Here is a 14,011-nt window from a genome sequence, read left to right as displayed (position 1 = left end):
ATTTTTTTAAGAGAAAAACTGGAATTGATTGAGAATAGAATAAATAATGTCATGTATGTTAATATATATTACAAATTTGAATGTTATTTAGCAATTTTTTTTATTAAATACACAATAGTGAGTTTACAGAAATGAGGGGAATGTTGAAATATGAAGGAACCCGCCAATACTGTTAGATAAGATCTTTATCAAAAACAGATACTTGGTTATATGTGAACATTTATTTGAGTTCAGATGATTTATTGTTTTTTTTTATTGTTGTAAGTTAGTTGGATTGTGCATGATATGAAATATATAAGGAAGCCTTTAGTGTTATTATTTCAATACGTGTAGTATATCTGGTTCATAATAATGATAATATCTATTTTTATCTATTAATAGATATTCTTATCTAATATTATTATCTACTACTTGATTTTCATAACAGTTTCTATCAGAAGTGATTCATTTCATAAGTTCTCACATATCTGCAAATTGACAAATGTCTTTTGTCACATATTTATCTTCTTCTAGTAACAAGTTTTTGTTAGGTATACAAGTATTCTAGGAGTACTCCAAGGAGTATTCTTGCATTGGTGAAATAAGTGTATTACAATTTTAATTTATTTCTATAAAAATTGTTACATTTTTTGCAAGAGAATCTGTGATTTATACCCATCGAGTTGTCTTTTAAGTTATTCTGGAAATCAGAATAATTAAATTTACCAATTCTTTATTTTTAAATTATCTCTTTAAGAGTTCTAAAAATTTAGATGCAAAAAAGAAAAAGTAATAAAACTGTGAAAGTTATTATAGAAACACTGAAAAAGTAACTGAAACCATTTAAATTTATTTCTAAAAAAATCAAACTGTTAATTTTTTTAAAATAAATTGTACTAGAATCATCTGTTTCCAGCAAAAACATAACTGTTAGAGTTATCACATGAAATATTGACAGAACAGTGATTGATTTTTTATGCTTAAGTTAATGTGAAGTTAGCATTAATTTTTAATGCAGAGAATTGCTTTACCTTCTACATACCTTATACTGCCAAGTATAGTGTATGGTAATCTGACATTAATATAATATGCCATAAATTGATTCATTTTCATCACACTGTTGTTTGTCGCTGTTCTTTTATCAATTATTAAATTCCCTTGTGAAAATTTTATTTTATTCAAGATGTATGATAATGATTTTTTTTTTTGTTACTGTTAATAGATTTTTACCAAAATATCTCCATTAATTTTTTACTTTGCAGAGATTGGGAATACTTCGTCCAGGTCAGTTAATAGAAAACCAGTTTGCATTTGAATCTCTCTTCAAGACTGTTTGGGCTGATAATGCTGACTATATTAGTACTCAATATTCTGGCACTGGTGCTCTCAAGACTGATTTTACCAGAACTGGGAAGCGCACTAGAATTGGATTAATTAGAGATGGTTTGAATTCAATCACAAGATACTACAAAAATAATTTTACTGATGGGTTTAGACAGGTAATAAAAAAAAAAACTTTTTTTAAAAGTGTATTAGTGAAAATCAAATAAATATTTAATATTAATCATTTTAAGTTTAACATCTAAAATTGTTTCTTTTATTCTGCAATAAAAAGTAAATTATTTTCAAAATCTGAAAATGTTATGAGTAAAAAAACAGATTTATTAAGAAATATGATTTAGTGGTTTTACTATCAAAAACCAGTTCAGGGAAAATTGAAACAGCTATTAGTTATAGTTATTTCAGTATTCATTTGATCTACAATCAAAGAATACAAAAATACAACTTTAATTATAGTACAGGCAATTTGTCATCAAAATAGGCTGTATTTGAAAATCCTTACCTACCGATTGATCTTTTGTCCATGCGTTAGGGGTGATGAGTGAAGGCTTAACTCCAGATTTTTAACATCCCCCTCCCATAGATTTTTGAAAAACTCGAAATACTCAAAACGTTTTTGAAATGCGTTTTTCTCTGAATCTATGCAGTTTAGAGAAAAGTTTTTCAAACAAAAAATGTAGAGGACATTCTCCTCTACAATTAATGTCTTTGAAGTTATGCCATATAATTTGAAATTGAAATACTAGCTGGGGCTGAAGTTGTAAAAAACGTAAATGAAAGAGTAAACGACTAGACCGGTTTTGAAAATGTGCCCAATTCACAACATTTTCACACTTTCACAAGCTACAGCTCCAAAACGGTAAGTCGTACAAGAAAATTGTTTGAATAAAAGTTGTCTGTTTTTTTGAGATTAACAACTTTTACAAATGCAATACAGACAAAAAAAAATTTTTTTTGGTGAAAAACCGAAAAAACACGTTTTTTTACAACCGCAGCGCCACCTAATATTTCAATTTCAAATTATACGGCATAACTCAAAGACATTAATTGTAGAGGAGAATGTCCTCTACATTTTTATAAAAAAAACTTTTCTCAAAAATGCATAGATTCAGAGAAAAACGCATTTCAAAAGCCTTTTGAGTTTTTCAAAAATCTAGGGGAGGGGGATGTTAAAAATCTGGAGTTAAGCTTCCCTCATCACCCCTATCATATGGAAAAAACATTAATCGGTAGGCAAGGATTTTCAAATAAAAATACAAATTGACTATTCTTTGGATAATCAAAATACCAACATATCTGTCAAAGAAGACATAGAAAGTGGAGCATGTTGCAACAATATATATATATATATTACATCTATTTATTATTTGCAGTCATATATTTTCAGATTGTGAATGAAGATATTCATTAACATATTTAATTACCTCTATTTATTTATAAATTAACAATTTTTCTCCTTAATGTAACCAGTTTTTTTTTTAATTTTATCCTATTATCAGTTAGTAATCAATTTTACCATATTTTCTTCAATGTAATGCACCATCAAGGTGCATCAACCTTTTTGTTACAGAATTAAAAAACACATTTTTTTAAAGAAAATATAGTAAATGAAAAAAAGAAATGAAATAAAAATGTATTTATTATTCAAATAGTACATAGTAGCAACCTGTTTTTAATGCATTTAAGTAATCAAAAAAATTACCTGGTATTCTCAAAAGTTTTGCTGTGTATAATAAAATAAATCGCAGTCTTTAAATAATAAATGTGTACAAAATGATTTTATGTAAATGATGCGCCGTACCAATGTTTTCTGACTCAGGAATGTGATCTTAATCACGCTATTCTGAGATTGTGTTTTTAGAATCAGTGCTATTTTCAGTTAGATCAGTATCATTCCATAGAATGACATCTGTTTCATTTAGTATCTAGTGTGTTTAAAATGCAGCTTTTTTTATAAGATTTTTGAATTATATTTTCTTTGGGTATTTTCCTATGCATCCTGACTCCATAGAGGAAGACGGTCTCTGCCACCCCCTCTGTTCCGAGCCCTTTTGGGCTTTACCGGAGGTCATCTTCAAAACCTCAGCTTTTGACATATTCCAGTCCGCCCCCACCAGGATGCCACTGATGCGAATGTCATGAGTGACATTCCCATCGGTGTACTACTATTTAATGAACTCAAAACAAAACATATCTTACCAAGTCTTAAGCAAGACTGACAATGCCTAACCAAACAAAGGAATTGAACTACCTACCCGTAGAAGGTAAAAGTGAATTTAACACACAACACGATACATAAAAATATTATACGGAATAATAACAACACTAACATTGAAATAAAAAAAAGGACAAGAACAACAACAAAAACATAATTTATAAAACAAAACATCAACAAAATAGAATAAAAGAGAAATCCAAGCAGAGCTCTAGATCCTCTCAGCAATCCGTTCCTTTGCTAAGTATACTACAAAACTCTCCATTATTACTCATTCGGCCTGGCTCCTCCAGTTTAGATGGAAATCCAACGCTGACCCAATAAGATCAAGTCGACAGATGGTCTCGTACGCATTAACTCATATTTTGAGCACTCATAAAGAACATGGCAGGTGTCGTCCAGTTGTCCACACTGAGAACACATCCCAGAATCTGCCAGCCAAATTTCTGTAGTCTGTCCCTAAAAGCACCATGGCTGGAAAGATTATGTCACATAATGCACCCAAGAGGTGTCCTGTAAATCAACAACATTTGGAGAGAGATCATGCGTATAATGCCCACCATCTGTTTCATCCCCTCTGACCTGCCACAAGGCATTGCCATGTTGTTCAATTTCTCAAACTTTATCTGAAGTCAACTCACCGAACTTATTAGCAACATACTGCTGCTGCTTCTCAGACGCAATCAAGTCTTATTGGTTTCACACCTGCAGTTACCAAGACTGCCTCACGTGAAATAGTACGGTAACCACCCGTTACTATTAACAATATTAGGCGTTGAGCCCTTAATAATATGTCCTGATAACTTTTATATTTTAGCCTATCTGCCCAAACAGGCGCTGTGTATAGCATAATAGCCTTGCACATACCTTTACACAGGATGCTCATGGTCTTAAAGTTAAGATCCCAATCAGGATTGACCACATGTTGAATACCAAAGAAGGCATTGCAGGCCCTCTCCGCAACATATTGAGAAACCAGTGTTAGATGATTTCAGGTGAAGTATGCTTGACTTTCCCTGTCGTAGTAGTTCTCTGTTTGGGTTACATAGATATGCCGTATTATTTCATTTTTCAGTTTTTGTCCAGTAATTCAGTACCACCTAAAAACGTTTCATATTGTTCTCAGACTCTAACCTTGAAGGATTTTTTGATGTTGACATCAAGGAATTGTTGAACCCTAGTCATACCTCCTGGTATGATAAGTTTTGTCTTCATACAATACAATTTTATTTTAACTTCATCAGTCAGATGCTCTTAGAACAAGTCTAAATATAGCATCTGCAATAACAATATTCTACAAGAACAATACAAATACAGCTTCTGGACAACAACCCCACATTCTTAGATATTTGTATTAAAAAATTAGATTTCTCCTTAAGTACTGCAAAACTAAATAGCCTTCATTTATATTATTTTTGGTGGAGATTACAATATTGATATTTGAAAATGCAGTTCAACTTTTGCTGAGTTTTTGGATGTAATAAACTGTTACTGCCTTCACTTAAATGTAAATGTTCTAACCTGGATCACACCCGATATTATTTTTGCAATAGATCATTTTGCATCCAGTTTTGACCAGCTAATTGTGAAATTGAGATTCATGACAGTAGTATTTCAATCTATACAGCACAACTACTTAAAATTAGACTTAATATCAGTTAAAAACGTCAGGGTGAAAATTGTAACAAGTAAACTTCTTAAAAAAGAAGTTTGTCAGAAAGTAATGCTTCATGTTTTAATTCATATTTACAGATTGAGAACTGGAACTTTTTATTTAATTCGAAAAAGAAAACAAATTATGTTTTATTTTATTTTTATTTTATAAATTTATTTTATTTTGAAATTTTATTTTTTTTTTAATAAAATTTAAATATTTTAATATTGCTTTCCTCTTATTACTAAAAAAATAACAGTATTAAAAATTATAAAGCTTAGTTCACAACTAGATCCATGTTTCTTGTAATAAGAAAAAAGAACTACATAACTTTTGCAAATCTTCCAACTATCATTCCTTAATAAATTATGTATAATTATATAAAAAAAGATTTAAATAAATGTATTTTGTACTGCCAAAAATTTGTGTTATAGTCATTGGATTGCTGGCTTGGGTAACAGGACTAAGCTGCGTAGAGCATTAAGTTTAAAACGGCCTACATGGAAAGAATGATGAAATTTCTCAACTTCTGCTATCTGACAAACCTCTTAATGACAATTTGCAAACATCTAATGTATTTTTTACATCCATTTGCAAAAATTTATAAGCTAAAATTAATATTGATCTTGCATTAGAGTTTCTTTCAAAATTGGAAAAAACAAATAACCTCTTAACTTCTTTTCTTTGAATCTGAAGTGTTTAACATAATTTCCCACATAAACTCATCAAGGACTCTTGATAGTAAATGATAGTGATAATATTCCTCCATTTCTTATAGAAAGATGTACTACATTTATAACAAATCCTATCACCTTGATAAGAAACACTTCATTTAATACAGTAGTGCTTCCAGATTATTTCAAATACAATAAAATTATTCCACTTTTTAAAAAGAAAAGTTCTGTTGAATTTATTAATTATCTTCCCTATATCAATTTTGTCATCATTTTCTAAAATTTTTGAAAGAACAGCAGTTGGAATAGTTGATCACTTTGAGATAATAAACTATTGCCTGATAGCCAGTTTGATTTACATAAAACTAGAAATATCATCAGAGCAATTAATGAATATTGCATTATTGGAGAGGTATAGGTATATTCTATGATCTCACCAAAGTTTTTGATTGTGTGAACCATTCTTTCCTGATTCAGAAGCTCAATCATTATGACAACTGGTTTAGGGCTGAAGTGGTTGGAGGCCTTTCTAGAACGTAGAATATAAAGGTTATTTAATAGTTCAATGAATTGATCTAAAATGTTTGGTAAGGTTGTTGATGGAATACCACAGGGATCAATTTTAGAAACTTTCTCTTCCTATTTGTATTAACAACCTGCTTTACTCAGTTATGAAGGTTCAGCTGATTAATTTTACTGATGACACCATGGTTTGTATTACTGCTAGGCCAGTGCATTTAGATATGACTGAATATTTAAGTACAGTTCTAAAGATCATAAAGCAATGGTTTAAATGTGATGGTTTGGTAACTAACTTAAACAAAACAAGTTTTGTTAAATTTTCATTTAAATCATAACTGTAGTACGAATCTTACTGGATTTCCATTAGAATCTGGAGTTAGTACCAGATATTTGATTTCTAGGTGTTGTAGATGGACTGATGTGGAAGAAACATATAGCCCAACTTATAAATCTTTGTCTGATTATTTAAGTACTTATTAATGTTTTATTATTGTGTGTATTCATTGTTTACTTACTGTAGCAGTTTTTTTTAGGGTTCATACATGGACAGTCAAAAAGTATTTAGAATAGAAAAAAGATTGTTCATGTCATTAATCATGTCTATTCACAACATTCATATAGCCCAGCTTTAAACATTTAAAAATTGTAACGTTTCCTAGCATTTATTTATATAATAAATGTGTTTGGTAAGTTCAATCCATCTAAATTGATATCTTTATCTAAAAACCGCAATTAGAATACCTTCCATAAAGATGGATTTTTATTTCCACTGCAATGAACTGCTGCTTTTGAAACACTTCTTTGTTACGCTGGTATAATGTATTAACTTCCTGTAAATGTCAGAAAAATTAATTTCAACAATTTCAAAAAACTGTTGAAATTTTTAGGAGGAAAACTATTAAGCAATAAATGAATTTTTGACTGACAACAACAATTATGCTTGTTGATCTTCAAGTAATACATAGATATATATTTTTAATGAATTACCAATAGGAAGTTGTATTGGGTTTTATGTAAGTGAATTGCCAATAGATGTACTGAGTTAGATATTTTGTGCTGCGATTGGTGATCTTGCAACCTACTGATGAGGCAGTTGGTTTCTCATAATTTTGAATTATTTTAAATTATTTTAATTTTAAATAGTTCTTGTATTTTCATGTTCGTGTTTTATTTTTATTAAATGTATTTTATATAAATTGTGTGTATCCTTATGATATTTTGCCTACTGTCCTTGGGGATGAAAGGTGTTGTGTAACAACGATTAGTAAGAAATAAATATAAGTGTGCTTTAGTAATTGATATTGTTCACAGAATTAATAGTACCAAGACTGCATAAACACAATTTTCTAGTTCTAAATTGTGTTTAGAGAATGTTGAGAAACTGTATATTTTCAAAATAAAATGACACTGGAGGTTGTTGTTAAAATATATGAGTTTTATATGTAACAGCTTGGACATTTTTAACGTATATTAGTTTATAATCTTTTTTTTTAAATAGCTGTAGAATTTTTTCAAATCAATTCCATATTTCTTAAAATTATTTTTTTAAATTAATCACAATTTAATTACCTCTTTTGTACTTCAGGATGCAATTGATGTCTTCCTTGGTCATTACTTAGTCGATAACAATGAAGGAGTCACTGTTCCATGTCCATTAGAAGTAAACAGAGGATGGAAATACATTACAGTATGTACTTTCTCGTTATTTTTAAGTTCCTGTAATATTATTTAATATGCTATACTCTACACCAGAAAATAGTATCCATTTTAAAAGAGTTCATCACTAATTAGTTAATCATTTATTGACTACTCTATTTCTGTCTGTTGAAACACTAAGTACTTTATATTTAGGTCCTATGGACTAAGGACCATGGGACTTAGGACTTTGTTACAAACTTTGTTTGTTGATAATTTTGCTATATATGTAGCATCTTGTTCAACAGCCATGGCAGAGAGATTACTACAGAACACTGTATCTTGCCTTGAAGGGTTTACCGGCTTCATATTTTCACCTGAGAAGACAAGATGTGTAGTTTTTCTCACCTGCGGGACCCCTTTATTCTGCAAGCCTTTTTTGGTGGAGAGCTAATTGCTGTCTCTTCTTCTATCAGATTTTTAGGTCTATTTTTTGATAGCCGCCTTACGTGGGTCAAACACATCAAAGAATTGAAAACGAGGTGTTCCAGACTTTTAGATATGTTGTGAGTTCTTAGCAATACTCATGTATGTTGCGTTTTTACTATTCCTTGGTTCATTCCCGTTTGGATTGTGGTTGTGTCGCCTACTCGTCAGCGCATAATACCATGCTTAAGATGCTAGATCCTGTACATCATGCTTTCCTTCAGCTTGCTACAGGTTCCTTTAGATCAAGCCCTGTCATGAGCATCCTTGTCGACCGCGGTGAGCCAGCACTTTAAGATAGACGGAACTAGGTACTAGCATCTTATTTAGACCACCTTAAGGGCCAGCCAAATCACCCGGCTTTTGACACAGTTCTTGGAAATACTTACTTTCGCAGGTATGAGGACCATCCACATTCTACTGCATCCAACGTTTAATACACCTTATGAATGTGGCCACACCTATTTTTCCTATTTATCCATGTTCATATCCTTCGTGGACAGTCACCCACATACATTTTATGTTTGACTTCGCGAAATACAAAAAAGAATCAACACCACCTATTTTCTTTCAGCAAATGTTTACCATATTCTTTTCAAGGCAAACCCAGGCACAGTGGTATACACAGATGGATCGAAACAGAACGATACTGTTGGCTGTACATTTATTGTTATTGGCTGAACCTATGTGTTTGGTCTACCTGGTATTACGAGTGTCTTTACTGCTGAATTGTATGCTATGAATAAGGCTTTGAATATCATTATTCCTAAGTACCATTGTATCCTTATTTGTAGTAACTCATATAGTGCTCTCCAAGCCTTAGAAAATCTTTATTCCAAGCATCCTATCGTTACCAACATCTACAATGCAATCGCCGAGTTGAACCATCGCAACACACAAGTGATTTTCTGCTGGATCCCTAGCCATGTGGGGTTCCAGGTAAGAATGTACAGATTCTGCTGCTAAAGAGGCATGTTGTCAACCATCCTTCACTTCCTGTGTTACTGCATCCGACTTTGTTAACTGTGTGAAACTCACTCTTCGCACAAAGTGGCAAGATAACTGGACAGCTATGATAGCTACCAAACTCTGGAACATAAAAAGGTTCTGTGTTGCCATGGGACTCCTCATACAGGAAAATTCATCGTCCAGAAGTTGTCCTCTGCCGATTGCAGATAGGACATACCAGAGCTACTCACAGGTATCTGATGTCAGCAGTAAACACACCAGTATGCATGCAATGCAACTGCCACTTTACTGTATGCCACATTCTTGTGGAATGCATACGATATGCAGCCTTGCATTGTAAATTTAAATTGCCTGGGAATTTTCATCAAATCGTGGGCAATAATAAAGAAGTTTTAGACTGGGTGTCTTTATTTCTTCAGGGTGCTAATATTTTACACATTTTTTAATACTGTTTTTCTTTTCTTTTTTTGGGGTAGTTGTATGCTTTTGTGTTTTAACATTTAGTTTAAGTTTTTGTTTTCTTTATTTTAATATTTTAGTTAGTTTTGATTTTGTTTTTAAATTTCTCCTTTAAGATTTCATTTTGTTTTAATTTTTTTTTTATACTATTGTTTTTGTGTTTATATTGGATGTTTTGTTTTCTGGGCATTTGGTTAAATTTTTAATTGTGAATTTTGTTTTTTTTTTGACTTAGTTTTTAAAACACTTACATTGGCGATGAAAAAACAAAAAAAAATGTGGTAAACCGTTGACTAGTGTGGTATCTTGAGAAAAATTCCCAAATTACTCCCAAACAATGTGGTTTCCACCAAGGTAGATTGGTTATTGATCATGTAGTTGCCCTGGAATCTGTTATTTAAAATGCCTTCCTACCTCACCAATGCCTGGTTGCAGTAATTTTTAATATGCAAAAGGCATACGACATAGCTTGGAGGAGAGGAATCCTAAATAAACTGCATGAATGAGGTATACAGGGAAATCTCCTTGCATTTATCAGGGGTTTCCTCAGCAGTTGGTCCTTTCAAGTTGAAGTTGGAATGACAGTATGCAAAAGTTCACACTAGAAAATGGAATACCAAGGGAAGTGGTATTCGTTATTACCAGTAGCCATAAATAGCATAACTTATTTGCAGTAGCCATAAATAGTATAACAAGCTGCATGCGAATATATTATTTGTTGATGATTTCTCAGTTTACATAACATCTAAAAGTTTAGCTATTAGCGAGAGGCTGCTCCAAAATACAATAACCTGTTTAGAATCGTAGTGTAAAACAACTGGATTCATGTTTTCTCCAAAGAAAACAAAATGCGTTTGCTTTTTACGCTTGGAGGAAGATACTGACCCTCAAGTGGTTTTATATGATGGACCAGTTGAAGTATGCACATGGGTTAGAATTTTGGAAATGTGATTTGACCAACGACTAAGTGGGTAACACATTTAAAGGAGCTGAAGGTAAAATGTTTGAAAACATTGTACATGCTGAGAGTTTTATCTAATATTCTATGGGGAACTGATTGCACTTCACTACATGTTGCACTTCTACAGAGCTCTAGTTCGTTCTCGTTTGGACTACAGATGTGTGGCCTATTCATCTGCTCGGTCTGCCACTCTTAGAATGTTAGATTCCATCCATCATTCATTCATCTGTCTTGCTGCAGGTGCTTTTCATTCAAGCCCTGTGATATGTATGCTGATGAAAAGTGGTAAGCAATCTCTTTCCAATAGATAGAATCAAATGATTTGCACTACATAGCTCGTATTAAAGTGAAATGAAATCATCTGTTTGATGCGGTGTTCTCTAACCAACATCTGATTCTATACCAAGAACAGCTGATATCTACTGCTTCAGTAAGCATCAGAGCTCACCACCTATTCTCAGCTCTGAATATATAATTACCTCCGGTTTTTACTGTTGCTCCACATTATTCCTCCCTTGCCAGCCTTCTCTTGTTAATTACTGCTTTGATCTTTGTCAATATAATAAAAAGAACACAAATCCAGTTATTGTACAAACTGAATTTTATAATATTAGAAATAGCATGAATTCTGATGTTACAGTTTATACCGATAGCTCTAGAAATATTGTTGTCGGTTGTTGTGGTTTTGTGGTTGGCCACAGAACGTACATGTTTGGCCTTCACCGCATCACCAGTATTTTCGTTGCAGAATTTTATGCCATTAATAAGGCCTAACGTGTGGTTAGCAAAATTTCAATATGTTCTTGTTTGCTCAGATTCCATGATTCCCTTACAGACAATTAGTGACGTATACTTCAGACACCCTGTTTGTGAGATTTATTGTTTTATTTCACAAATGATTAGATGTAATACAACAGTGAGCTTCTGCTGGATTCCCAGGCATGTAGGAATTTCAGCAATGAGCATGTAAGCAGTGGCAAAAGAGGCTTGTTTTCAGCCTTCTTGTACAAGTTGTGTTGCTTCTAACGATTTTGCTGTTTTCTGAAGAGGGTAGTTCAAAGTGAGTGAGATGGTACCATGAACAAACTTTGCCCAATTAAGCACACTGTTTCACCATGGAACTCGTCATACAGAAATATCGTTGGGAGGAGGTTATTATCTGCCATTTGTGAATAGGGCACACGAGGCTCACTCATGGATATCTGATGACTCAAACAGATGCACCAGTTTGTGCTTGCTGCAACTGCCATTGCACCACAAATTTAAGCTAAGGGCTAATATGCAAACTATTCAAGGCAATAATGAAATGTTTTTATCTCATGTTTTACAGTTTCTTATGTCTGTTTGTTTGTACTCAAATATTTAAATTACTGTAGTGTGTTTCAGCTGCTCATGGAAATTTCTGTACAGAAGTTGGAAATTGTATTGTTTTAATTGATATATATAATGTGATGTATGTTTATGATTACATATACATCATGTCTGGGCAATGATATGCAGAAGCATTTTTTGCACACAAAAAGACCGACCAAAAAAAAAATTGATCTTTTTTGTTTCATGTCATTAACAGAACCTATCTCTCTGAATTTAGTCACTTTCATAAATACTGATGATGTCTTAATAGGAATTGATCTACCTTGGTATTTACAGCCAAAGGATTTTGCACGACAATCACTGATTGCATACTGAAGTATGATTCAATAATAAAAACACATTCATGTTGTAAAAATACCTTTTCTCATTAACAATGCACTGAGCATTCTGGTCGCTTTAGGATAGAAGTTACTCCATTGGCATAATAGTTAGATGTTGGACAAGTTCATTGCAGTAAAATATGGGAGAGTAATGAGTATTCAGTTTAAATTTTATTGTTGGGTTAGTTTTTTATGGGACATCAAATACATACATTTAATTATTTGCTTCATCAGTTATACTCATAATGAATCTTTAGTCATCATACGTGATGATCAGCCAGTCTGACAGTATAATATAACATATAATTGTGTATGTGTGTGCACGTGCGTGCATACAAATTACGTGCATGCATGAATACTTATTGTATTCAGCAGAGAAAGTATCCTGTATTTCTCTACCTATATTTCTGTTCATGTATAATCTATCACTCTTAAATAACTAACTTGTTTTTAATAAAACTTGCTGATTGATTTGATATTGGGTGTGATTTATACTTGCAGTTTGTACTATTTCATCTTGCCAGGTTAAACTGGCCCCCTGTGGTCAGAATTTCTGAATGATATTAGAGTAAAATAGTGAGAACATAACTTAATCTTTAAATTTTAAACCACTTTGTTAAAAACAATTTTTAATATTTTTCTACTTATATTTGCAACTGGCACTCATCATATTTTCCTAACAATATATTGAAGAGTAACAAGTTATTGAAAACTAGAAGTTGAAAATCATATGATTCATATTAGTAGGATTCTCTGAGCCAGTAATGATTGTTTGGACTAATGAAGATTGGATACTATTATGAACATTATTGAATTATTATTTCAAATTATTTACTTTAATTAAATTTAATTATTTTAAATCTAAATAAAATCCACATTATTCATAAAAATAATAATTTTTTTTATCTTAATTTTTTTTTAGTAGTTCCCTTTTGAGTAGAAGAATAGTAATTACGGCTGGAAGCAGTTAAATATAAAATAAGCAATTAATTTCAAACATACATTATTCATGTATATTAATTGTTTTTGCCTGTGATAATATAATTCAATATTTTTAAAGGATTTATATACTAAGTAATAATCCATGCTGCAGTTTTGATTGCCTAAGCTGGTAACTGGTGGGAGTTAAAAGTTAAATATCTTTGTAAACTGCTTTAATGAACATTAAAACAGTTTTAAAATAAATTTGTTGTGGTACTTGAGATTTGGATCAGAAAACTGCATCACAATGGTTCTACATCTACATCATCACAAGTAGTAGCATCTTGAAAATAAAAGCAGTGGCTGATTTCTAAATAGGCTAGCTAGGTTATAGACTATGGCAGAAAATTTTCAAAGGCGATAATGGGCTGCATGATGGCGGCTCAGCAGCAGCACTGGCCGGTCGTTCAGTCTATAAGCGGCACATCTGTAAATCTGCCT

General features: G+C 32.0%; 1 protein-coding gene across 2 annotated transcripts in view; it reads left to right on the top strand.

Moving 5' to 3' along the window:
• Positions 1 to 14,011, top strand: part of Sac1 (phosphatidylinositol-3-phosphatase SAC1) — a 108,890-nt gene that overhangs the window by 87,116 nt on the left and 7,763 nt on the right. For both annotated transcript variants that reach the window (XM_075382017.1, XM_075382016.1), the window contains exons 10-11: positions 1,242 to 1,478; positions 7,971 to 8,072. In XM_075382017.1, the coding sequence (XP_075238132.1) occupies positions 1,242 to 1,478; positions 7,971 to 8,072 (339 nt within the window). The remainder of the gene's footprint in view (positions 1 to 1,241; positions 1,479 to 7,970; positions 8,073 to 14,011) is intronic.

This window comes from Lycorma delicatula, chromosome 1, assembly GCF_047948215.1.
Source record: "Lycorma delicatula isolate Av1 chromosome 1, ASM4794821v1, whole genome shotgun sequence".
Lineage (NCBI taxonomy): Eukaryota > Metazoa > Arthropoda > Insecta > Hemiptera > Fulgoridae > Lycorma > Lycorma delicatula.
This window is presented reverse-complemented; position numbering and strand designations above follow the sequence as displayed.